This window comes from Citrus sinensis, chromosome 7, assembly GCF_022201045.2.
Source record: "Citrus sinensis cultivar Valencia sweet orange chromosome 7, DVS_A1.0, whole genome shotgun sequence".
Taxonomy (NCBI): domain Eukaryota; kingdom Viridiplantae; phylum Streptophyta; class Magnoliopsida; order Sapindales; family Rutaceae; genus Citrus; species Citrus sinensis.
The window spans coordinates 26,876,602-26,900,099 of NC_068562.1; the positions used below are offsets into that span (position 1 = coordinate 26,876,602).

Here is a 23,498-nt window from a genome sequence, read left to right on the forward strand (position 1 = left end):
TTAATAAGGACAATTTTTTATTTTTATAATATATATGCAGATATATATATATATGAAATTATATTAAGTATAAAAGTGATTCTCAAAATAAGATTTTAAAAAGTTATTCATTCTCTGCTTTCAAAATCAGCTCCAGGATACAGTGATTTGGTCAAAAGTGATTCCTAAAAAAGTTCACCAAACACCAAAATCAACTTTTAACTTTTTAAAATTACTTTGGTACCTCCTAAAAAATAATCCCAAACAGGCCATTACTTATTGTTAGATTCAAATATACAATTCAACTTTACTTTTTAGTTTTTCGAACACATATTTCAACATTACTCTTTTTTAAGAGATTTTTTTTTTAAATTTTAATATTGATATTACAATTTGACACCTATGTACATTTATGGGTGGGAGTAATGTAAATTAATTTTATGTGACACAACTCGAATCTCGGATCATATACAAAACATTTATAATAGTTCTATTCTATTAATATTCAAAAAATATATTTACTCTACCCATATTTATGAGAGTTCTAATTTAAAGCTACAACTTAAACTTGGTTGGCATTGGACTGGTGTTTTTAAGAGAGTTTTTTTTTTAATTATGTTATACACATATTGTTACTGATATTACGTCAGACATTACAATTAATATTTACAATCAAACTATACAATTAGGACCACCTTCATACATTGACACACTGAAGTACTTGTTCATATACTTTAAACCCTCTCTAATATTTAAGAGGATGCCTACTCTATTTACATTTTATAAGGGATATATTGTCTCCACTCAATTAGTTGATAATTTAGGAAGTATTGAAACTAATCTCTATAAAACTCTTATGGAGGTTCGAACCCTTACACTTACCATTATAAGTGAAAGACTTCTCCCATTGGACAAAAGACCCATTGATTTTTTAAGAGAATTAGCTAAAGCATCTTTCACTCAAAATCCGTGTATTTAGTTAAGTGAATATCAAAACTTACAACCTATCCCAATATGTCATAGAAATAGAAATAGTAACATAAAAGAGAGACGGTGAAGTCCAATACCTATGCGCATGCAATAAGAACACTAAGAACATGGAAAAAGAAACAAATATATAATTATTGTCGAAAGAGAAAGTAACATAAAAGAAGAAGAAGAAGAAGCAAAGAAACTACCAAATGATAGTGTGTCTTCGCCAAAGTCACGACTCACGAGTAATGCTTTTTCTTTTTTGGATATTGCTTCAAGTCATTTTCAAACAAAATATAGATACTCAAGTACGTACTAGTGACCGAGTAATAGTATCTCTGTGCCAAAGTGGTTTAATCATCAACTTCTTTTTTGAGTTTATTACTATTTTGTTTAATTTTGTATAATTTTATAACTTGGCTGGAATGAGCTTACTTTATTTAAAACCACTTTTCCAAAGTACATTAATTAATGAAGGGAATAAATAATTTTACCGAAAGTGTACGTCAGTACAAAAAGTTATTTCCTTGCGGATAAATATCCAAGTAAAAGAGAAACACTCATCATTTTTGTTAGAGATAAAGTGTGTTATTTCCTTGTGGACAAATCTTCGAAATTCAAAGCCAATGGCGTGTCACAAGATTCCTAAATTAAGAATATTGCTGTCTTTTTATTATTTTTTTTCCCTTAGACTTGTAGTGTTTAAGAGATATCCAATATAAAAGTTTTGTTCCTACTCATATTAATCTATACAGAACATAATTCTGATAATATGATGAGTTAGTTAATGGATTTGATCCCAAAGATAAAGTTTTAATTAATATAAAAATAAGATGCTACGAGCATGTCTAATTACATTTAATCTTTTCAAATCATGCAATTATTATATAGCTAATAATGATATAAAAACTCAACTATTAATAAACACATGTTAAAAAAATATTTTTTTGTACCATGTCATTTAGGATACATATCTCAAATTTATAAGTATATATCATTAATCATAACTTATCTTTTCATCAATTTACGAACATATATTAAAAGTCAATTATTACTAAATATATGATAAAACATAATTGACTGATTTGTTGTAAAACATCATTGTAGGAATCCTTTTTTTTTTTTTTCAGTTTGCTTTGTAACCATTTGTTTCCTTGTAATTACAATAAATAAACCAAGACTACGTACAAAGTGTAATAATTTGGCTTCATCGCCTACACTTATATAATTACAATGCTTTGTGATTTTACAACTAGTGATTATTGATCTTTAATCAAAGAATGGTTTTGTCACTTCTAAGTGTTTGACGGAATCTTTATTTAGCTAGCCATCCATCTAGGATCGAATTCTGGAGAAAAAAAAAGAAAGAAAGAAAGTTAAAAAGTTGATTTAAATTTCACCAGCTTCTCTATCTTTAAAAAATTAATCATTAAAATATAAGAAGGGTAAAAGCTGATATAATTCCAATATTTTGAAGTTAATATCTGTTTAGTTCTTATATTTTTAAAAATACCTCAAAACATTTTTACCGTTAAATTATTGACACCCTTACCGTTACTTTTTTTTTTTTTGGTAGCTTTTATATTACCCTCTTACAATAATTTTTTTTACATTAATTAAAAAATTAAATTACCAATTTAATCCTAAAAATATACTAAAAACAAAAATAATATATATTAATTTTTGTGGAAGTTCACGTATGTCGAAAAATAATAATAATATTGTAAAAAATTAAATTACTAATTTTTTTGGACATTAATAAAAAAATAAATTTATTATTTTAAAATTAAATTAATAATTTAATTTTTTTATTAATGTAAAAAATGATTGTAAGAAAATAATATTTTAAAAGTCAGATAAAAGAAATAAAAAATAATGACAAAGATGTTAATAATTTAGCGCCAAAAATATTTTAAAATATTTTTATTAACACAAAAATTAAATACGTATTATTCTCAAAATATAGAGATTGAATGAACTTTTACTTATAAAAAATAGTCTAGTTCACATTCTAGCCGGTCAAGTCATATCACTAACGTTGGACCCAAAAACTAAATCAATTGAATTTAAAAAAAAAAAAACTTTGTAATAAAAATTTCGCAAACACATTACAATGGTTTGCATGTACTACCAAATAATCAAATATCATAATCAAGTGCCACGTGTAAAGTTGCTGTTCTGTGGACCAAAATTTGTGATCTGAATTGCTCTACATGGTATTTAATTTATCCCACCAAAGATATCGATAGCCTCTCAAAAACAAAGTATTATTGCGCGAGGGTCCCAATTACATGTACTAAATCACTGAGACGTCAGCCTGATGAGATCATCGTGCCCTATCAGAATTTGAAATGTGGCAAAGTGAAGCACCTTCATTGTATACCTCCAGGAAAGTGCCCATGAAGCAACGGCTAAAAGGAAAATATATATATATTTATAATTATTATTTTATAATATTTTGGTTATTTTTTCTATGTATATAAAGAAACGTTGTCTAAGAAGCATAGCCTATCTCTTCTGTCAGAGTCTTTTTGCTGCCATTTTCTCCACTCTTTCGCTTTGCAGCAAAATGAACAACCTTGGAAGCCCTAACCCTAACTTTAATAATTTCAGTTACTTTCCTGATCATAACATTGATCATCATCAACATCAATCATCAGAATTTGAGCTATCAGACTACCTCTTATTTGATGATCATCATCATGGATTTGATGAAGATGCCTATTCATCCCAAAGCAAGGCATCATCAGATAAGATCATCATGGGCGGTTCATCAAGTGGTGCAACATCAGAAAAAAATAACATGCAAGTGACATATATTTATATTTGACACACATACCCATTTTCTTATTTAATTTATTTTTATTTATTTATTTTAATGATAGCGTAGAGTATTAATTCTTGATCTCGTGTTGATATTAAAATTTTTAGAAAAAGTAAAAATGGGATAAAGAAAATGAAGATGGAAGTGGGGCAAAGATTTGCATTTCGAACAAAATCGGAGCTGGAAGTTATGGATGATGGCTTCAAATGGAGGAAGTATGGGAAGAAGTCAGTCAAGAACAGCCCAAATCCCAGGTAATTTATTACTTTAAGCAAGTAGTTTAATTAATTAGTTACAATGAGTAGTTTATTTTGAATTTATGTAGTTTAGTCTTTTAGATTAGCTTAATTGCTTAAAAAATAGTGAAAAGAATGTTTGTTCACGGATTGATGATTCTATGAATTATTTCTGCTGCTATGGGTGACTGAAACTTTGTTGATATTGTGTGTGTGTGTGTGTGTGTGTATACACACACCACTTGCATGTGTGTGAGATAAAGTAGATCTTATGGTTTAATGGACCCCATGATCATCAGCTTCAAATATGATGATGTGATTTGGCTGCTTATAGCCATTTTTTATAGAGCGATTATACATTCATTGCATTATCACAACAGTGACATTATATATTTGATTTATGATCAACTTTGTTGGAGTGAATATTAACTTGGCTGCTGGTCAACTTTAATTTACAGAAACTTAATGACCATTATAATTTATTATTGAGCTTCTACATGATGAAGGAATGCTTATGGATTTCTTTTTTTTTCCTCCTCCCTAATACACTGATCTAGATTCTAGATTAGATTATTGTTAATAATAATTATTATCTTGTTATTCAAAAGACAGCATTTTGTTCACAAGCTGGCTACTTCTTTATTCCTCTCCTTCTCCTCTCCAAGATTTGCAATGGACTGATTAATTTCTAAAAGGAACTCTGAAGAATTTCCGTTACCACCATATTAATTAAGCTAAAGTAGATAGTTGCAGAAGTGAGAATAAGACTTATTTTTTGGATGGAGATTGAAGAGAATGTATATACAGTATATGAGCCTTTATGTATAGGTATTAAACAAAACTATATGTGTATGTCTAACTAATTAATAGTTTTGGGTGTCGATTAATTCAAGTGGTCAACTTAGGTGGTACTAGAAGTCTAGGATTTGAACTATACTCACATAAGTAAACATATGATTAAAGATTAATTTTATAGATATGCATGCTAATTTAAAAAAAAAATAAAAACATTAATCTCTCCAATTCAACTCTGAGTTATTACGAAATAGTTTGAGAATTATCTTATCTTAGAGACAAATAATCTTGTGTAAGCCTCTATTGGCGTCTCCATGCATGCTCTTGCACTAGAGGAAGAAGACAAGTTAATATCTCACATCATTATTTGCACAAAAAGAGGGCAAGCATATAGCCATATGACCTATCAATTCATCATATAGCAATTAGCAGACATTGGCATTCATTATCTGAAGGAGACGGAAGAAGCATCACTACCCACAGAAAGCACAAACAAAGCAACAAGATAAAACGGTCGATACTCATCTATATATATATACATAAGTAAGCCAAATGGTCATTCTGTGACGCAATATGAGAACGAGATAGAACAAATACAGTATATCAGAAGTAGCGCTGTAAGATGTTTCCATATTATTTATACGAATTAAATCTTCTTTTAGATTGGTGTATATGTGTATTCTTAACACATGCTTAGGCTTCTCATTTTGCTGATGAGAAACGTAAAATAGGAGAAAGTAATCTTTTACTTATTTAATGTGAGCCTAAGGACTGTCTATAGAGGGAGTAAAATATAAGAAAGGTAAATAACTGAATACTATAGTTTAGGATTTATTTTCCGTATTTACATGCACATAATGATCACGATTGCCATATACGTACAAGATATTGGTCTTGGTTGTTGCTATATTATTTGCATGCTATAGTAGTCTTGATTCATGCAATGTTTGGCATCAATATATAATGATCTCGATTCTTGTCATTTTTGCATCACATAATTATCTCGATATTCACCTTACTTGCATTACAATATGGTCTTGCTGCATCACGTAATAGTTTGATTCCTATCATATATGCATGTCAAATTAATCTTGATTGAAAATGATCTTCATGTGATTTCTATATTTCACTCTGTGAATTATAATACAGGGAGCCCCTACATGTAACTTACATCCATTCACATAAACAGTGGGGGGTGTGGAGCTCATTCACTGTTCATGTGAGTGGTGTAAGTTACAATACATATAACTTAGCACTTGCTTTATAGTATAATTTACTTTTCAGAATTTACATATAATACATTAATTAGAGAAGTAAATAATAAGTGGAATCCCTTTTGAGTACTAGTTATTAGTTAATTTCAATTGATTAATTTCTTAAGATGATGTTAAAACTCTCATGATGTAATCCAATTTACAGATAAATTAAAATTTTAATATTTGATACCTCGAGATGAATAATTCGGTTATATATTCCTTGTCATAATACTATGTATAATGTTTTGAAAGATACATGTACGAATGCATCTTGTTCATTCTTTAGGCTTATCCTCTAAGATGACAGTGATGTGCTCAAAACTAGCTAGGGGCTGTTTGTGAAAGCTAAATAATAGCAAATGGGATTTAAGAAATTGACTACCACTTAAGTTACAAATTACTGGCCTGGTTTTTAACTCTTCAAAAATATGTGTTAGCTTTGAAATTTAAAGTTAAAACAAAATGCTTATTATTAGCTAAAAATATGTAATCTTAATTTATTAATTTAGCTTTTTTAAACAATATTATATTCTTAACTGGTGCTATCTAATTGAAATGATAAAATCTTTTATCTTAAGAACAAGAAGTCTAAGATTCAAACCCCGCTCATATGGGTAGAGAGGATTTGATTACTATTAAACTAATCAATATATATTTTTGAAGAGCTAAAAATCAGATTGAATTACTATTATATTCTTAACTGGTGCTATCTAATTGAAATGATAAAATCTTTTATCTTAAAAATAAGAAGTCTAAGATTCGAACCCGCTCATATGGATAAAGAGGATTGGATTACACACACACATATATATATAAAGAGTATTCCTAAGGAAGTAATTAATATGCTCAATATATATCATTGGACTAGTCAAACGTAACAAAGATGTAGACAAGATTTCAAAATTTGGGATACGGTGCCAAAAAATTAAAACCTATATTCTTCTGTGAAAGAGATAAATCGTTATATAGATTCTGAGAGAGAGAATTTGTTTACGCTAATGAGGTTGGCTAATTATTACTGTTATTTCCTGTTTGCTTAAAGTAGATTATTTGTTGCTAATAAAATATTGGGGGTCTACTTCTTAGTGACGATGGGGCTGCGAAAGGGATGCTTTCAAGTCACACATAATTGACTGCCCCAGCAAAATAAAGCTTTCAAATTAAAATTTTTCATAAATCAATTAGGATATTAAAATATTTGCAAGTGGATGCATTTTAATTTTTCATCTGTAACAAAACTGTCATATAAAGTTTTTCGGTTCCTTGTTTTATTAAACTCAACGCATGCAAATTAATTAATTATTGCATCCCAATTGGCAACTTTTAGTACTTATATTATAATGTGGAAGCAGGAATTATTATAAATGTTCAACTGGAGGATGCCAAGTGAAGAAGAGAGTGGAAAGAGACAGAGAGGATTCAAGCTATGTGATTACAACATATGAAGGAACTCACAATCACGAGAGCCCTTGTGTGGTTTATGACTATTACAATCATCATCAACAACAAATGCCCCAAAATGGCTGGACCTTGCAGCCTAATTCTTCTTCTTCTCCTCCATCTTCATCTTCTTCCTAAGAAACTTCTCTAGCTTAACTAAGTAATAAGAAACTTCTCAAGCTTAACTAAGCTGATGAAAAATATTACTATAATTATGGTGCTTTATGTGTAACTAATTTCTATATTTCACGTTTGAGACTAGATATGAAACTACAAAATGACGAAACGAGCCAGCCAGCTAGCTTGTATATATGCATGGTAAATATTGATATTTCCTATTGCAGGAACAATGAGTTTTTGTGAAGCATAATGCTTTTGTACTATTTTTGTAAAAAAATGAATTCCTTGGCCGTTGGGACCTAGCACACATAGGCCAGCAGTGTAACCTAAGGGAGTAGAGCACAAGAAGTCGTGGTCCTCAAAGAGAACAGGACCGAACTCTTCAACAGGTACTAGACCAACTTATCGAAGGGGAATAGGTACTGGATGACACCACAGGTTCATTATTCTCCCCCTTTCTCTTCCGCAGGTAGCGCCTTTTCTTGTTTTGATATGCCCAAAGGTTAGGTGCTGTTTCAGATAAGAAAAGAGTTCAAAACCTTTATGCATGCACCTCCGTATAAGTGCTGCGTACAAGTTCCGGTCAGGATAATTGGGAAAGATCAAACCAATTTGAACCGCTCACATCACAATAGTAGTAGCGTAAAGGCCGTAAGTCGGGGGGGTGAACTGGAAACTGCTTGCTCAGACAGTCTTAGCGATTTCTTTTACCAGTTCCCCCAGCCCCGTAATGCACCATATGGATGCTGACACCTGTCTTACTAACTATAAGCCTTTGTAAAATATGTATTGGATAATGCATTCCTTTGTTTATAACTTTATCATTTGGTCGTGGCTATACAGGCCAAAAATCCCATAATCACTATTTTTATAAGCAGCTTTCATCACTACTCGACAAGCTTTTCTTTTCAGCGGCCCTCTGGTGTTTCATCCATTTCAGCTTCTATCAATTTTGTAACAATAATCTCTAACATGCGTGGACCTGGAACGACTATGCATAGATCACCCCTATTTGTGTGGTCCGTTCTAGTGACAGCGCATTCGCACTTTTATAATCACTTCCGGTACTGGCGGGGGCAATTACCGTGACGGTCCGTCCGAACACTTCACTCATTTGAAGGAGGCCTTGAAGGAGTGAAAGAGAAAAGAAAGAGTAGCCGCTGGGGAGAAGTGAATCTTCTTTTAGTTGCCCCCTCTCGATCGGATCCAGCATCTGGAGTTCTGGTTAGTGCTGCCTATCGTAGAAGAACAAGGGGAGAAGCTGAAGAGGAGATTAAACCAAGAAAAGGCTTCGCCGGAAGAATTCGAGAAAGTATAAGGGTCGCCGAAGGTGAGGGAAGAGATATCCAATTTGATATCTTCTGATATATTGGACCACATAAGAATTCATCGTACAATTAGTTTACTTGCTTACTTGTTAAAGTAAGGAGTAGGGAGGGCTACTCTAGGAATTCGGATTATGGTGGGGTCATAAGAGATGGCACAATGGTGCTGTCATGTGAAATTGAACGGGTCTACTCTAGGGATTAAAGAAGCAAGGAGCGAGCCTCCCATAGAGTCAAGTTAAGTTGTTGAGCCGTATGACCCCATTTCTAACTATCTCCTGCGTTTCCATAGATGGTAACTCTTGAAGGTGAGGGGTGCCAAAATCTCGCATTGTTGGTTAGAACTGGTTACTGAGCTATGTATGATAAAAAATGTTAAATGTCAAGAAGAATGAGAGAAAGGTGAGAGAAGAAAGCATGTGATGACAGAAGAGAGAGAGAGAAAAAAGTTGAGAGAAGAGAGAGAGAGAGAAAAAAAAAAAGCTAAGAGAAGAGAGAGAAGAAGCAAAACAACAGTTGTTTTGTTATTTCTCTCAGTTTTCTCTCATTCTTCTAGCCATGTAGCAACACTCATGTATGATTAGGCCTCTTAGTTTTGGGTGGATTCAAAAGCAAGATCATACAAGCTTAGACCCAAAGTGAAGCATATTATATTGTATAGGAATGGGTTTTAAATGGAAGAACCAGGACCTAAAGATGAGGGGTGTCAGAATCCCACATTAGTTGCTTAGAAATAGTTACTAAGTTATGTACAAGTCCCTTCTCAAAAAGTACGAGGCGTTTTGGTTTTGGGTGAATTCAATACAAAACCATGTAAACTTGGACTCAAAGTGTAAAATATTATATTGTCTATTGTGTGGAAGTGAGTCTCTTAAAAAAGTATGAGAATCAAACCTACCTTACGATGTAGGCCAACGAGTTCACACAATTATGAGAGCCAAAGACAATTGCAATTTGGTAGTGTGAGCTTTGGTGCGTAAATCATAACACTCAAGGATGATAGATGTTAGAATCTCATGTTGCGTGATTAGAAATTGTTACTCAATTATATACAATGAGTCACTTCTTTACTGTCATTTGAAAATATCTTAACACCCAAAAAATATTTGGTTTTGTTTAAGAGTAGATTTTTTAACACCTCATTAAAATCTTCAATTTTATTTCTTGAAACACCCCGATTTTAATTTATAAAAAAAATCCCATAAAAATACAAAACATTATCTCTTTTAAATTTTTATTATAATATAAATAAAAATCCCAAAATCTTTAATTTTTTTTCTTATTATATTTTTTATATCTTCATAACTCAAAATTCTTATAATTTTCTTTAAAAAAATAATTTTCATTTAAAATTTAAAATATAAATATAAATTATAAAAATGCAGTGAGTATAAAAAATTATTTTGATTTAGGTGTTTAATTAAATTTTTATTCTAAAAAAATAAAAATGAAATTTTTTTGGTAATTCCAATAAAAAAGGGATTTTATGAGGAATTTTGAGGGGTTGTAGAGAGGCTTTCTCATTGCTTAAATTCTTATTGGGCAGGGTCCTGTGGCCCAATATGTCATTATGCTCCCCTAACTCCTAAGTACACCCAATCCATACTTAAGGGTAAACCCACGGCGAAATGTAAGCAGGTCTCCAACAAAGTAGCAGAAAAGAATCAAAAAAGAAAAACTTAACACGAGCTTTTTGGCGCGTGAAAGCCACCTTCCTCTTGCAGATTCGACGTTTCTTCTTCTTCACAAATCCTCATCGGCACCTCACTCAAATCAATCACAAATAATATTTTACTCTTTTGGCAAAATATGTAAATTAAAAATTTAGTTTTCAAATTGAAAAGTTCAGTTCATGATCTTGTTCTCTCAATACTCAACTCTATAGCGAGTTTTAACAGATACTCACTTCCTGTTTATGCGATTTTGAAGACACCCCGATAGGGATTTTATCGGGATTTGTTTGTTAGATCCGTGAACCAGCGAATTTGACGAACTGGGTATTAAGCATTGTCTTGAATTGTTTCGATTCCGTCGAGAAATGTTCGCCGTTGAGGTTTTGTGTTTGAGCTTAGATCCTGGCTTGAATTGCTTGTGATATGGAACCCATTTGGAGAAATTGTAGTCGTGGATTGAATTTGAGTAGTTTATTTGATGGGACCTGATTGCAAAGAAGTGTGTAGTTTTATGGTGTTTGATTTCGGTTTGTTTTGGGGGTGATTTTGATTAAAAGTGAAAATATGTTTTGGAAGGAACGTGAGAGGGAGAACAAAGAGCTTAATGGCGGCCCACCTACTGGGCAAGTTCGAGTTCTTGTTGTTGGAGACTCAGGTATATATATTGTCTATTTGTTTATTGTTTAAATCTGAGTAGTTTATTGATATGTGTTTGCGAAAAATTAATTTATGCTCGAAATCATATGAGCTTGAAGTAAACTTGATCTTGGTATTGAATAAGTTTAGTTGTTGCTTATTCGGATTGATCGAATTAGAAGAAGCAGAAGTGCGAGTCTAGTAGACTGTTGAAGCATGTGCTTTTAATTTGGGAGATTTATTAGGATATAAGAACTTAAGATTTGAATAATTTAGTGACTGAGAGTATTAATTTTGTGGAGTTGGATTGGTCAGCAGTCCGACCTTTTTGCATTAGTGATCGAAAAGACTGTGAAGGTTTTGGTTTGGTCAAACTGTTAGAGCACAGATGATTGAGGACTTGTTATATGTCATTTGTGTGACAAGAATCTGAAAAGTTTGGATTTGATACCAGCTAGGAGGATAAGTTGGCTCTTTGCCTGTTAGAACACAGATGATTGAGGACTTGTTATATGTCATTTGTGTGACGGGAAACTGAAAAGGTTGGATTTGATGCCAGCTAGGAAGATAAGTTGGTTCTTTGCCATTCTAAGATTTGTTTACGCCACATTCCATGACAGATGAACTTGTAAAACGCTTGTAGTTCATTCCTTTTCCGGGTTTGATGTTTGGATTCATGATGAAAGTTAGGATTAACATTTGTGTTTTAGCTGAGAGATTAATGGCAGTACACACTTGAGGTATCCCTTTCTTGCTTTGTAATGCCTCATTATTATTAGTACATGAACGTAAAGCGAATCCCTTCACAGCCTTAATGGACTACTAACATTGATTGTAGGACACTTGGTTGTACTGATCCAGAAGTTTATAAACTTTTATATTTATTCAATCTGATCCACTCATCGTGGTACAGTTATTCCATGATATAATTTGATTTGTTTTGTTATTCGACATGTTTTGTTTTACTATTAAAATGTGTCAGTAAAAAACAGTGCTAAAAGCTGGAGCAATCAGAAAGCTGTTATCCTTAGGATGTGTAGGTTATGTATGCACATTGGCTGCTCTCTACATGTCCCCTTTTTTTATTTACTTAAAAGAGGGACATCATTTCCAACATAGTCATAATTAATTTTGATCCTAAGTTATTTTAAACTTAACATGTCTGTGCATGGAATCACTGGGATTCTAAACTTAACCTCTCTGTGCATGCTTTAGTGGCACTAAGAAGTGGAAGCATGGAGTAATTCTACAGATTTGCTTTCATGATTTGCTTAGCACTCAAAATTGTGGCGGCCTTTCCCACATTATCAATTTCATTATCTCTCTTAACTTCATTATATGTGTTAGACTTTCACTTTCAAATTTTATCATTTTGATAGGTGTGGGGAAAAGTTCTCTTGTTAATCTGATTGTCAAAGGTTCTTCCTTTTCTCGCCCTTCCCAAACAATTGGATGTACAGTTGGTGTGAAGGTAAGGCTTGACCTTCCCTTCTGTTGATTAGACTCAGAATTGCTGCTGGAGTTCATATTTTCACCAATTGCTTATTGCTGTTATTATCCAGCACATTACTTATGGAAGTTCTGGTAGCTCCTCGAATAGCATCAAGGGGGATTCTGAGAGAGATTTCTTTGTTGAACTTTGGGATATATCAGGACATGAGAGATACAAAGATTGTAGGTCTATTTTGTATTCTCAAATCAATGGTGAGTTTATGATCTTTCTATTTTCTTGATAACTAACTGTATGTCAATTTCTATGAATAGAGAAGGCTCAAAGTCTGAAAAAGAAAAGGATTTACAAATCTATAACTGGTCTACCTAACCATATTTAAATTAAATACCCAAAACCTCCTGTGCTTGTAAGAGTATTGGCTTTGGTGGTTGGTTTTTGATGGTGGAAACTCCAATTTGTGTTGGATTAGCTAAAAAGGGTCATCTATTGCTTGGGTTACAAGGTGAGGGGTGGCAGAGGCCACCTCTTATCCCTCTTTTATTCAGTAAGACAAGATGAAAAAAAAAAATGGTTGCTTGTCCAATTCTGCTAAAATTCTGGACTTCTATGTTTTGAGAATTATGGTAATGTCAGTTGCGAATAATCCTGTTGACTATCCTGATGCGTTGACATGAATAGGAAGGAATAATTATATAAATATGCAGTTGTGATCAGCCTTCAATTGGTTTGTGTTGCTTGTCTATTCGCAGAATCTATTTTTTGTGCTTTAGTTGCACCAGTTAAGAGAAACTATGGAAAACTCTTGCTTCTTTGGAGCCTGATTAAATTTTTTACCCTGTTGAAATATGGTGCCACACTATGGCAATTTGAAAATATTATTTTCCAGGAAGCTGGTTGGCTAACGTCTAAAACATCTTTTTGTTCGGTGAAATTAAATGGCATACCATCTTGTCCATATGAAAACATTTTCCTATTCTAACAATCAAAGTTTTTGTTCATGTTGCATGCTGTGCCGTTGATGATTACTGACATTTCTGACATGAAACTTGTTTACAGGTGTTATTTTTGTTCATGATCTGTCGCAGAGAAGGACAAAAACTAGCTTGCAGAAGTGGGCAGTTGAGATTGCTACAAGTGGAACATTTTCGGCGCCTCTTGCTTCTGGGGGTCCTGGTGGCCTTCCTGTGCCTTATGTTGTTATTGGTAACAAAGCTGATGTTGCTGCAAAAGAGGGTACAAGAGGAAGCAGTGGCAATCTTGTTGACGCAGCACGTCAGTGGGTTGAGAAGCAGGGTTTGCTTCCATCTAGTGAGGAACTTCCACTGACTGAGAGTTTTCCCGGGGGTGGAGGTCTTATTGCGGTAGGCATTCGCTTACTTAGATGTTAACTGTGAGATTTTTTTTTAAAATTTGTTAGCAATTTTATTGCCATTGCAGAAGTTAATAAGGAAGTTTATAAGGATGCTTAGATACATGATAGAAATTTAGTTGGTGCATCATAACCTTGATGGTAATTGAAATTATTCATAATTATTCAGTTGTCGCGTCTGAATAATATATACTATCTGTTATTTTACATGCGTGTTTGAAAGTAAGGGCAGTTGTGTGATTTTAGTGGGCAATATATTATTGAAGTACATTGATTGCACTTTTGGGTCCATGTTCTGTTAGTACTTTTTGTTCTTGGTTGCTTTGCAAAATATTAACAATGCAGTACCTAGTTGTCATTGATTGCTCAAAATATTCTTGCTCTTGTGTCTTGTCCTTAATTTTTAGTTGTGTACGCTTATTTGTTACTTTACCTTTTCAATAAAATCAAAGACAGGGAAACGCTAATCAAGCCCATTGGAGTTGCAGTTGGGTAGAACTTCTGCAGAAATTATTTCTTTTCTCTTGGTTAAATGGGAAACTAATTTCTTTCCATTATTTTTATGTTCAATGCTTTGATGCCTGGCAGACCTCTTATTAGTGTGTTCATTTGATGTGTGGAATATTTCTTCTTGTACAGCAAAGAATGTAATCCACATGCAAGGAATTATGGGAATTTATATAGTGCAAGATGTGACAGCAAGAAAACTAAACTTTTTCAGTCCACATTCATGATTAGGTTGGATCTTTAGTAATAGAATCTTAGATGAGTCAGTTGTGCTTTGTACTTTGGTTAAAACAGGATAGAGTCTTTCCAGGGGCATTGCCAGCCTTTCAAAACTTCATCTGCATTCTTTAGCTGATTAGATATTTAGGACAGAAAAGTCAGTGGTCAATATTATCTGGTATAGTACTTGAGTGGATAATCTTCCAATCTGTCAATTTGTTCTGAATCAACTGAGTTTTGGTGTTTCTATATCAGAGTCAAATCTATGTAATGCTTTAATCATTGCACATGTACAGGCTGCCAAAGAAGCAAGATATGACAAGGAAGCTGTGATGAAATTTTTTCGCATGGTCTGTATTATTGCCCTTTCCATTTTTATATATCTGTATAATTGTCCTTTCGCAGCTTTGCTTCTTGTTTATGTGGGTTTGCTTTGTGTTGCCCTTCTGAGATAACCTGTCTTCTTTCAGTTGATCCGGAGAAGATATTTTTCAGACGAGATGCCTGCACCAAATCCATGGTCTATTTCTCCTACACATAAACCCATCCAACGATTAGATGAGAATTCAAGCGATGATGATAAGTTCTACAGTTCAGGGTATGCCCATGTGAAGAACTATTCTCTATTTTTCTCGCAAATCTTTCAATTGTTTGGGATCATTCATGTATTATTAGCTTTACATTTCCAAAAACATGGGTGCTAATTTTTGTTGTAATGCAGTTATAGCAGCGATCCGTACAACATGCTCCCTCCTCTACCAGCACAGCGCAATCTAACTCCACCTCCTACCCTTTATCCTCAGCAGCCAGTTTCAGTTCAAGAAAATTATAACCTCCCGAGATTTTCCCTAACTGGCTCTCAGGAAATTAGCAGTTCTGCTAGATCAAAGCGTACGGATATAAACGTCTAGTTGTTTGTGCCTCTCACATCTGTTGCCACAAAGACTCCGCCTTGCCAGGACAAACATATATTTTGCCATATGATTTTTTGTTTACCTTTCCTTGTTTTGTTTGTAAAAACTGGTCCATCAATTCTTTGACATATCCACAGGCTATCATCACAATGTATAATGATCAATTGCCAACCTGAAATACAGTTAATTGTTTTTAATGGAGCTCTCTTCTGTTTTTTAATGCTTAGTGAAAAAAGATGTATAATGTATTCATTTACAGAGCATTTTGTGTTTTGTTCCTAGGAGCAGCGGGGGGATTTTTTTTTGTATTTTGGGCCTCATTTATTAATGGATGATTTTATTGGAGCAGAATAATCTGTTAGATCTTTAAAATTTAAAGGCAGTTCAAATCAGAAAAAAATCTGGAGTTCATTACTCTTGAAAGCTTTAATTGTTCAAATTGATAATCATGAGAGGCAAAACCCACAAGAAACAGAGTTATAACTCTTAAAAGATTGTATTCGATGAAACAAAATAAGTTTTTATGTTAAACTTCCATAAAGATTTGTCGGCTTCATATCTTGATCTTAGTTATCTGCTGATACAACTCAAACAATTCCAGTCTAATAAAGAAAATTCATAAAAGACAAACGAATACAAGTTTACAAAATATATTTCCCGCTGATAAAACATAAAAATAAATTTCTCAAAGCTCATCTTGAGCCGCTCCTTTATCAGGTGAGACACTATCCTTCACCTTCTCTGCTGTTTTATGCACTGCTTCTGCAGCTGATTTTGCAGATTCCTCCACAGCCATTTTGCTCACTCCTGCAGTCTTCTTAGCCGCTTCTTTCACTTTCTCTGCTTCCTGCTTAGCTCCAACATTTGCTTCATTTGGACCTTTAAAACTGCATGCCCACAGAATCTTTATGCTTCAGAATTTATGTTCATAACAAGTGATCAGAAGGAAAAAAAAAATATATTGTAGAATTTTCTTAATTGAAATTGATTAAATCCATTGATTAAACAACTAACATAGCTCTCTCGTTTTTCGATGAAAAGGGAAACGTGGCTATAATTAAATTGGTAAATATCAAGTACATTCAAGAAATAATTAAACTCTATTTTGTCCTACTAACGTTTCCCTACACTTGAAAACTTCACCCTTCCTATATCAACAATACGAAAAAAAAAAATTGTTTTATATTAAAAGCTGATTTTTGTCGAAGAAAAATTGTAAATGAAATTATTCAAATCTCTAATGTTTAATCCTTACTCTAAATTTGGAGGAGAAAACCTTAACTGCATTTCACGGATGATGGACTTAACTTTCTCCCAAGAACTCTTGTGAGACGCTCTCAACCTAGAAATGGTTTCAACCACAAATTGTGCAAGAGAGGACTCCTCTTCTTTGTTTTGGGCTATGTTTTGTCCTCCATGATCACCGTTAACTGCTGAAATAATAGTTTGAAGATAAAGTAGAATAATGAGCCAGGTAAATAATTTTGGGATTTTCCTAAATCTTTCCATGTGCTCACTTTGCAAAAGAATAACATTAACTAAGGATCATTTTAACACTTTTGCTGTTCTGTAATTCTGTATTTTCTCTTGCTTGGATAAGATGGTTTTGATGTAGTTATTGTAAGTTTGTTCACGTTTTTGTAAATTAAGGGTAACGTGGAGTTACCAGCTTGCATTCAGCTATCCATATATTGAACAGTTCAAAGGAAGTTGAGAGTGGAGAATTTTACAAGTGTTAAGTATTAACACAATTAAAAGCTATTTACCCTTAATTACGAAGAAAGATAATAAAATAGAACGAGGAAAGATTTATAAAATGTCTAAAATGCAGGGTCAAAGAGTTAATTAAAAACCCACGAAATGAAATGAATATTCGTTTTAAGGGTCCTTCTATATGATGCTGTTTAAATATACAATAATGTTACATTTTTCTCAAAATTTAACCCAAAAGATTAATTACAAATGAAGTGATTACATGCTGTCAAAGTGGTAGAATGATTTTTCACAATTTCTATAATTATTTATTATATTATTTTTAATGCACATGATGAGTGTTGCCTATAAATTTTAATAATTCTCAAAATTCACTAAAGTTTTGAACTAATAATATGAGTTTGAGGCAACCTTCAATTTTTAAGATAGTTTTTGAAAATGAGTTAGGCACATGATTTTTATATGATATTAGAGCCAAACTCATACACAAGTGGATTCAAACTATCGAAATTATCTTGTCACGTGATAAAAATAAAGTACAAGTATAAACCTCAATAGGGTGATAAGGGAATATTCTCACATCCATTAAGAATCATCTTAGACTAATAATATAAAATTAAGACAACCGCCAACTCTTGAGTTAGTTTTTGAGTATAAGTTAGATACAAACTTACTAGTTTAAAGTCAATTTTTAACTGATGTGAGATTTTTATGTTTGGTTTTAGTGGGCTTGTATGTACTTTAGGATTTGGTTATATTATACATAATATTCGGAAAAAAAAAAACATTATGATTAATGATGTATCAATTGCACAACTGAAGACTTTGCTTGATTCCTCGGACTATAAAGTCTACATGTAACCGCCTGCTAAATCAAGTGGAAAAGAAATTTGCAAAGTTCTTTTAATACAATATGACATCAGAATTCAGATGTAACTTTGCTACAATGTCTCGTTTCATATTTACTATCTGACAAAATCGATTAAGAGTTGTATTTAATATTATTATTATTATTATTATATTTTAAATAATTTCAATGGCGTACGTTTCAGGTTTGTTTAAGCTTTTGGTCAACACAAATGCTTTGCCTATTGGCACCAAATTTTGATTAATTGCTCCCAAGCGATCCAATGACTGCCCGCAGCTGACCGTTGAAAACTTGATCTCGTCTATTCTCTGGTGCGAGTTGAACTTTTTATATGTGCGCACACAAATGCGTTTGTATCAAATCCTAAACTTTTTTTATATTTTTGAACAGGAAATATCTTTTAGATATACCACTTGAATTATATAGTTCTGTAGTTAATTGAATGCATCTTTTATATTTTTGTCCCCTCACAAATGCTTTGTATCAATCCTAAACTTTTTTTCCTATTATTTTCTTGCTTATGGTTTTTTATTTAAAAAATTACATAATAATTATTTGAGTCTCCTTTTAATTCTACTTAATATATATAAATATATAATTTTTTGGAGTTAAATATATGATTTAATCATTCATAAATTTGTAAAAAATTAAAGTTAAGTGGAACAAACCGAATTTTTTTATAATCAGAAAGAAATTAAAAAATTAAAAAAATATTTTAAGAATTAAAGTAGATTGTGATAGAAAAAGAGTGTTACTTTTTATCAATTCTAGGCTTCTGGCTATGGTCCACGAAAAATATAAAGAATGCAAGGTAAAATTATTCAAGAAGACTTTTACTTCTCTTCAAAAGGAGGACCAAAAAGTTCAAGAAGACTGACATTGCAAGAAGAAAAATTATATAACAACACGCAACTCGAAAAGGCATATAATAATAATATGAGGAGTAGACACGTATTGTACAAGCAAGCAGCCGCAGGAGAAATTTGGTCATTTTATATTGAGTAATGATATATAGTCCCTTATAAATTTATTTTGTGTAAATTTATATATGGTATGATAAGATTGATTGAATTAAATATTACTTAGTTTACATGATTTATTTTTATTATTTTATATTTTCATTCAACCAATAAATTAATATCACGTCAGTTTATCTAAGATAAATTTGTACAAGAGTTTGTGACTGTATCATCACTCTTTTATATTAACGTTATAATTCGACGAAATAATTAATAATTACTTATTATGATAAACAAAAACAATCTATAAAATAGTAATAAAAACAATCAAATGTTACAAAAAACATTAGAAAGCAAAATGATTCATCGTTTTTAAGTGTTCTTAGACCATGTATCGAGGAAATTTAATGATGGAATTAGTAAACAAAATGATGCATCGCTAATTTAGGATAATTAAAAAAAAAAGTAAATATCCATCCATAAACAATATTAAATTTTGTAGGCAATGTTCAATAGTAAGGAAAAGCTACTAACCGAAAGTTGATTTAGATGGATAATTATTTTAATGAAATTTATTGAATGTGGGCCTTAAATAAAATCTATTTTAAAATAGGAAATGTAATTTTGTAAATATTGATTTTTTTTAACTACAAAAGTGTTAATAAATAATATTGAGGGGTTTTATTCTAAAGCGGCCCGATAAAAAATTAATATCCTTTTAGTCGTATCCTTCGCTAAGTTCGCTTTGGATTTTTCTTTTTTGGTTCTTTCATAATTAGTTGTACTTTATTTACAATAGGAGTACGTAATAAATTCCTTGTTCACTAGGTCTCTTTGTTCTTTTACATATTATGTATGAAAACAGAGTTTCATATTTATTTGTTTAAAGACGGAAGTAGCCTTTTCTTTGCACTAGTGAGTTGCCACTTGGGCTTGTAGCCCAGTGGTGAACCATTACCCTTAAAGTTAAGCATGACTATGAGGGCAATGGTTCGAATCTCTACGGATTCAACCTCCTTCAATTAAATATAATTGTGTGGAGACTACTTATAATGTCTTTCTCCCTTGTGAAATGTGAGTGAAGTAGAGACATCCCTCCTCCGTAAGGGGTATTTGGCTAGGCATGTACTTAATAAAATAAAAATGTAATAATATAAGTATCATGTATATATCTAATTATAAATATCAGTGTAATGACTTGCTGTTATATCAGTTGTATATATCTATGTGTAATACAATAATTTGATGCTTAATTAGTTGAAAAAAAAAATTGTAAGTGAGTTATCATTTGTAATGTATCAATTACAAAACTTGAGACTTGCATGCCTCCTTTGACTGAACTCCTCAAGAATACAAATTTGGTCGTAAAATCTGCTGGCAAAGTGCAGTTAAGTCAATAGACAACTTCTGAAGCCTAAATCAAGTACGCAAGCAACTCAATATGTCAACTATATTTGAATTATGATATATTTTTTTTAAATCGTGGAGATTTTTTACCAAAGCCTTTAACTATCTTTGATTTATGACTAAGTTTTTTTTTTTAAAATAGCGGAGATTTATTTTTAATATTATTGTTAGACTTTCACTAATCTGTTTAAATTTTTCGATCTTGTAGCTTTTTTTTCTCTCTCTAAGTAATATTAGGCACTCTCGTGTTTAATTATTTTCACATACAAAGTCTATTTTCAATTATTTTAATTTTTTAGTTCGTATTTTGGAATTTATTTAGATTTATTTTTAATATTATTTGAAATTAATTTGATGTGAGATGGGTGTTGAGATATTTTTGGGCACTTGTAAAGCGTTTGGTCACGCCAACACAAATGATGGCCAATTAGGCATCAAATTTTCATTAATTGCTCCAGCGCGATTGAATCAATTGTGGCAGCTGGCCTGACAGTCTAAAGCTTGCTGTGGTCAACTCTTCACTTCGTGTTGACTTTTGAACATATAACTTGTAAGACAAAATGCGAAATTCTTGTATTCATGAAGGTCATAAATTTGACGTTTAAGGTTAGATTTTATGCTAACTTTATGCGCTCGGTAAAAGGAAGTCACAAATACCTCTCAACATCTCGTTGTATCTTATGAATTTCTTTTAAAATTAAATTTGTCAATATGGAAATGATTATTAATTAATTCAATAAATTGAAAAGCAAGTTGAGTATACTACCCAAATTATTGGTACCAATTTGTAAGCATTTATTTTGGCTTTGTGCTTAAATGAAACTATAAATACGTACCCAAGCTACCTAGCTACAAAAATCAAGCAACATAGCAAGCAAACAATTGAAATCTTTTACAATTTGTTTTCAACTTTTATAGCCATGTTTGATTCATTAGCCTTTCCTCAATACTTTATTTTCCCAATAATTTTCTTTCTCTTTCTCCATCATTTCAGAAAGATCAACCCGACCCCATGGAATTTGCCTCTTCTTGGCATGTTAGCCTCTGTGATTCTCAACATCAACCAGCTTCATGACAAAGTTGCCCAAATTCTTGAAAAAACAAAGGGCTCATTCATGATCAAAGGTTCATGGGTAGCTCAATATGATATGTTTCTCACAAGTGATCCAGCAAATGTTCAGCACATAATGAGTACAAATTTTTCAAAATATCACAAAGGGTCCGAGGGGAGGAAGAGGTTTGATATTTTTGGAGAGACGGGGCTTTTCAATTCTGATTTTGATGAATGGAAACACCAAAGAAAGCTTGCTCGTGCGTTTATTAATCACCAGAAGTTTCAGCAACTGATGGCTAAGATCGTTCCGGAGATGATCGAAAGAGGGCTAATCCCAGTTCTTGATCATGTGAGTGAAGAAAAAATGTTGGTGGACTTTCAAGATTTGTTGAAAAGGACCACGTTTGATTTTGCATGCTTGATTGCCACTGGGCATAACCCTAATTCTCTTTCGGTGGGGTTTCCGGAAATGGGGTTTCCGGATGCTGTTGATGATGCTTGTGAGGCTATACTTATCCGGCATCTCGTGCCGGAAAGCTTATGGAAGTTGCAAAGCTGGTTAGGGTTTGGGAAGGAGAAAAAATTGGCTAATGGTTGGAGAACCATTGACCAATTTTGGGAGAAGCAAAAGTCAATGAAGCAAGAAGAAATAGAGAAAGGAATGGAAGCTAAAGAAGATGAAGGTATTTATAGTCTTTTGAATTGTTACTTGAGTGGACATGAAGTAACAGGACCAACACCAGCTGAAAAAGTTATGAGAGACAACATCACGGCCTTAATTTTTGCAACTGAAGGCACCACAAGTATAGCTCTCACTTGGTTCTTTTGGCTCGTCTCCAAGAACCCATTTGCTGAAACCAAAATCAAAGAAGAATTGAAGAGAAATTTTTCACAAGAAGGATTCAATAAGCCGCCGTTGGTTCGACTAAACGAGCTGAATAAGCTTGTTTATCTCCATGCAGCTTTGTGTGAAACCCTAAGGCTGTATCCTCCTGTGCCTTTTGAAATAAGGATTCCTCTTCAGCCTGATGTTCTTCCAAGTGGGCACCAAGTGAATCAAAACACACACGTTTTGATTTCAGCATATTCGATGGCGAGAATGACTTCAGTCTGGGGAGAGGATTGTCGAGAATTCAAGCCGGGGAGATGGATCACTGAAGATGGGAGGATCAGGCATGAGCCACCACACAAGTTCTTTTCATTCAATGCAGGTCCAAGGATCTGTATTGGTAAGGATATTGCATTTACTATGATGAAGGCCACAGCAGCAAGCATTATTCATAATTATGATGTTCAAGTAGTGAAAAATCATCCGGTGACCTACAATCTTAGTATTGGTTTTCGGATGAAGCATGGATTACTGGCTAGGGTTTCTAAAAGATCAGCTCAACCGCGGCATATTAATTGATTCAATTGATAAGCTAAGGTCTCTTCAATATGCAAGAAATGTTTTTTATTCGTACTTTTTCCTTTGGTTAATTTAGATTGGAGGAAGTCGCTGATTTCGAAACAGCAAGAAAACATAACGACATCGTGTGGATTTGTCTCCATCCTTAGGAACATTATTCAGCTTCAGAAAACGATTTGGTTACGACTACAATGCATTTGATGCATTGATGGATCGGTCTAAATAAATGTGAATTTTTTATAATTAGTTGTGGAAGGAAAAATAGTAGTAGTAGTAGTAGTAGTAGTAGATTATTACGTTTAATGGTGGTGTGAAGAATGTAAAGATTATTGTGTTTAATGGTGGTATGAAGAATGTAAAATAATATAAAC

The 23,498-nt window shown here is 32.6% G+C and overlaps 4 protein-coding genes across 6 annotated transcripts; 3 read left to right on the forward strand and 1 right to left on the reverse strand.

The window, feature by feature from the left end:
• The first annotated feature begins 3,454 nt into the window (after positions 1 to 3,454).
• On the forward strand, positions 3,455 to 8,440 carry LOC102621416 (probable WRKY transcription factor 50). 2 transcript variants are annotated; one of them, XR_008056374.1, is made up of 4 exons: positions 3,455 to 3,756; positions 3,883 to 4,029; positions 7,415 to 8,011; positions 8,092 to 8,440. XR_008056374.1 is itself a non-coding variant. In XM_006464429.4 (3 exons), the coding sequence occupies exons 1-3, from the start codon at positions 3,521 to 3,523 to the stop codon at positions 7,638 to 7,640; spliced, it is 609 nt and encodes a 202-aa protein (XP_006464492.1). In that variant the 5' UTR covers positions 3,455 to 3,520; the 3' UTR covers positions 7,641 to 8,440. The 2 variants fall into 2 exon arrangements, 1 of the variants encoding a protein (XP_006464492.1); XM_006464429.4 differs by having other exon boundaries at positions 7,415 to 8,440.
• A 2,161-nt stretch (positions 8,441 to 10,601) lies between these two features.
• Positions 10,602 to 15,938, forward strand: LOC102621135 (small GTPase LIP1). The gene is made up of 7 exons (XM_006464428.4): positions 10,602 to 11,275; positions 12,636 to 12,727; positions 12,819 to 12,960; positions 13,766 to 14,070; positions 15,101 to 15,154; positions 15,275 to 15,402; positions 15,526 to 15,938. Exons 1-7 carry the CDS (start codon positions 11,185 to 11,187, stop codon positions 15,713 to 15,715), a joined length of 1,002 nt encoding a protein of 333 aa, XP_006464491.1. The 5' UTR covers positions 10,602 to 11,184; the 3' UTR covers positions 15,716 to 15,938.
• A 286-nt stretch (positions 15,939 to 16,224) lies between these two features.
• LOC102620846 (hypothetical protein) lies at positions 16,225 to 17,322 on the reverse strand. 2 transcript variants are annotated; one of them, XM_025102048.2, is made up of 2 exons: positions 17,001 to 17,322; positions 16,225 to 16,605 (listed from the first exon to the last, which is right to left on the reverse strand). In XM_025102048.2, exons 1-2 carry the CDS (start codon positions 17,225 to 17,227, stop codon positions 16,404 to 16,406), a joined length of 429 nt encoding a protein of 142 aa, XP_024957816.1. In that variant the 5' UTR covers positions 17,228 to 17,322; the 3' UTR covers positions 16,225 to 16,403. The 2 variants fall into 2 exon arrangements, with proteins under 2 accessions (XP_024957816.1, XP_006464490.1); XM_006464427.3 differs by having other exon boundaries at positions 16,974 to 17,320.
• A 4,377-nt stretch (positions 17,323 to 21,699) lies between these two features.
• LOC102630373 (alkane hydroxylase MAH1-like) lies at positions 21,700 to 23,127 on the forward strand. Its single transcript, XM_006464782.1, has one exon. The coding sequence runs from the start codon at positions 21,700 to 21,702 to the stop codon at positions 23,125 to 23,127; it is 1,428 nt and encodes a 475-aa protein (XP_006464845.1).
• The last annotated feature ends 371 nt before the right edge of the window (positions 23,128 to 23,498 follow it).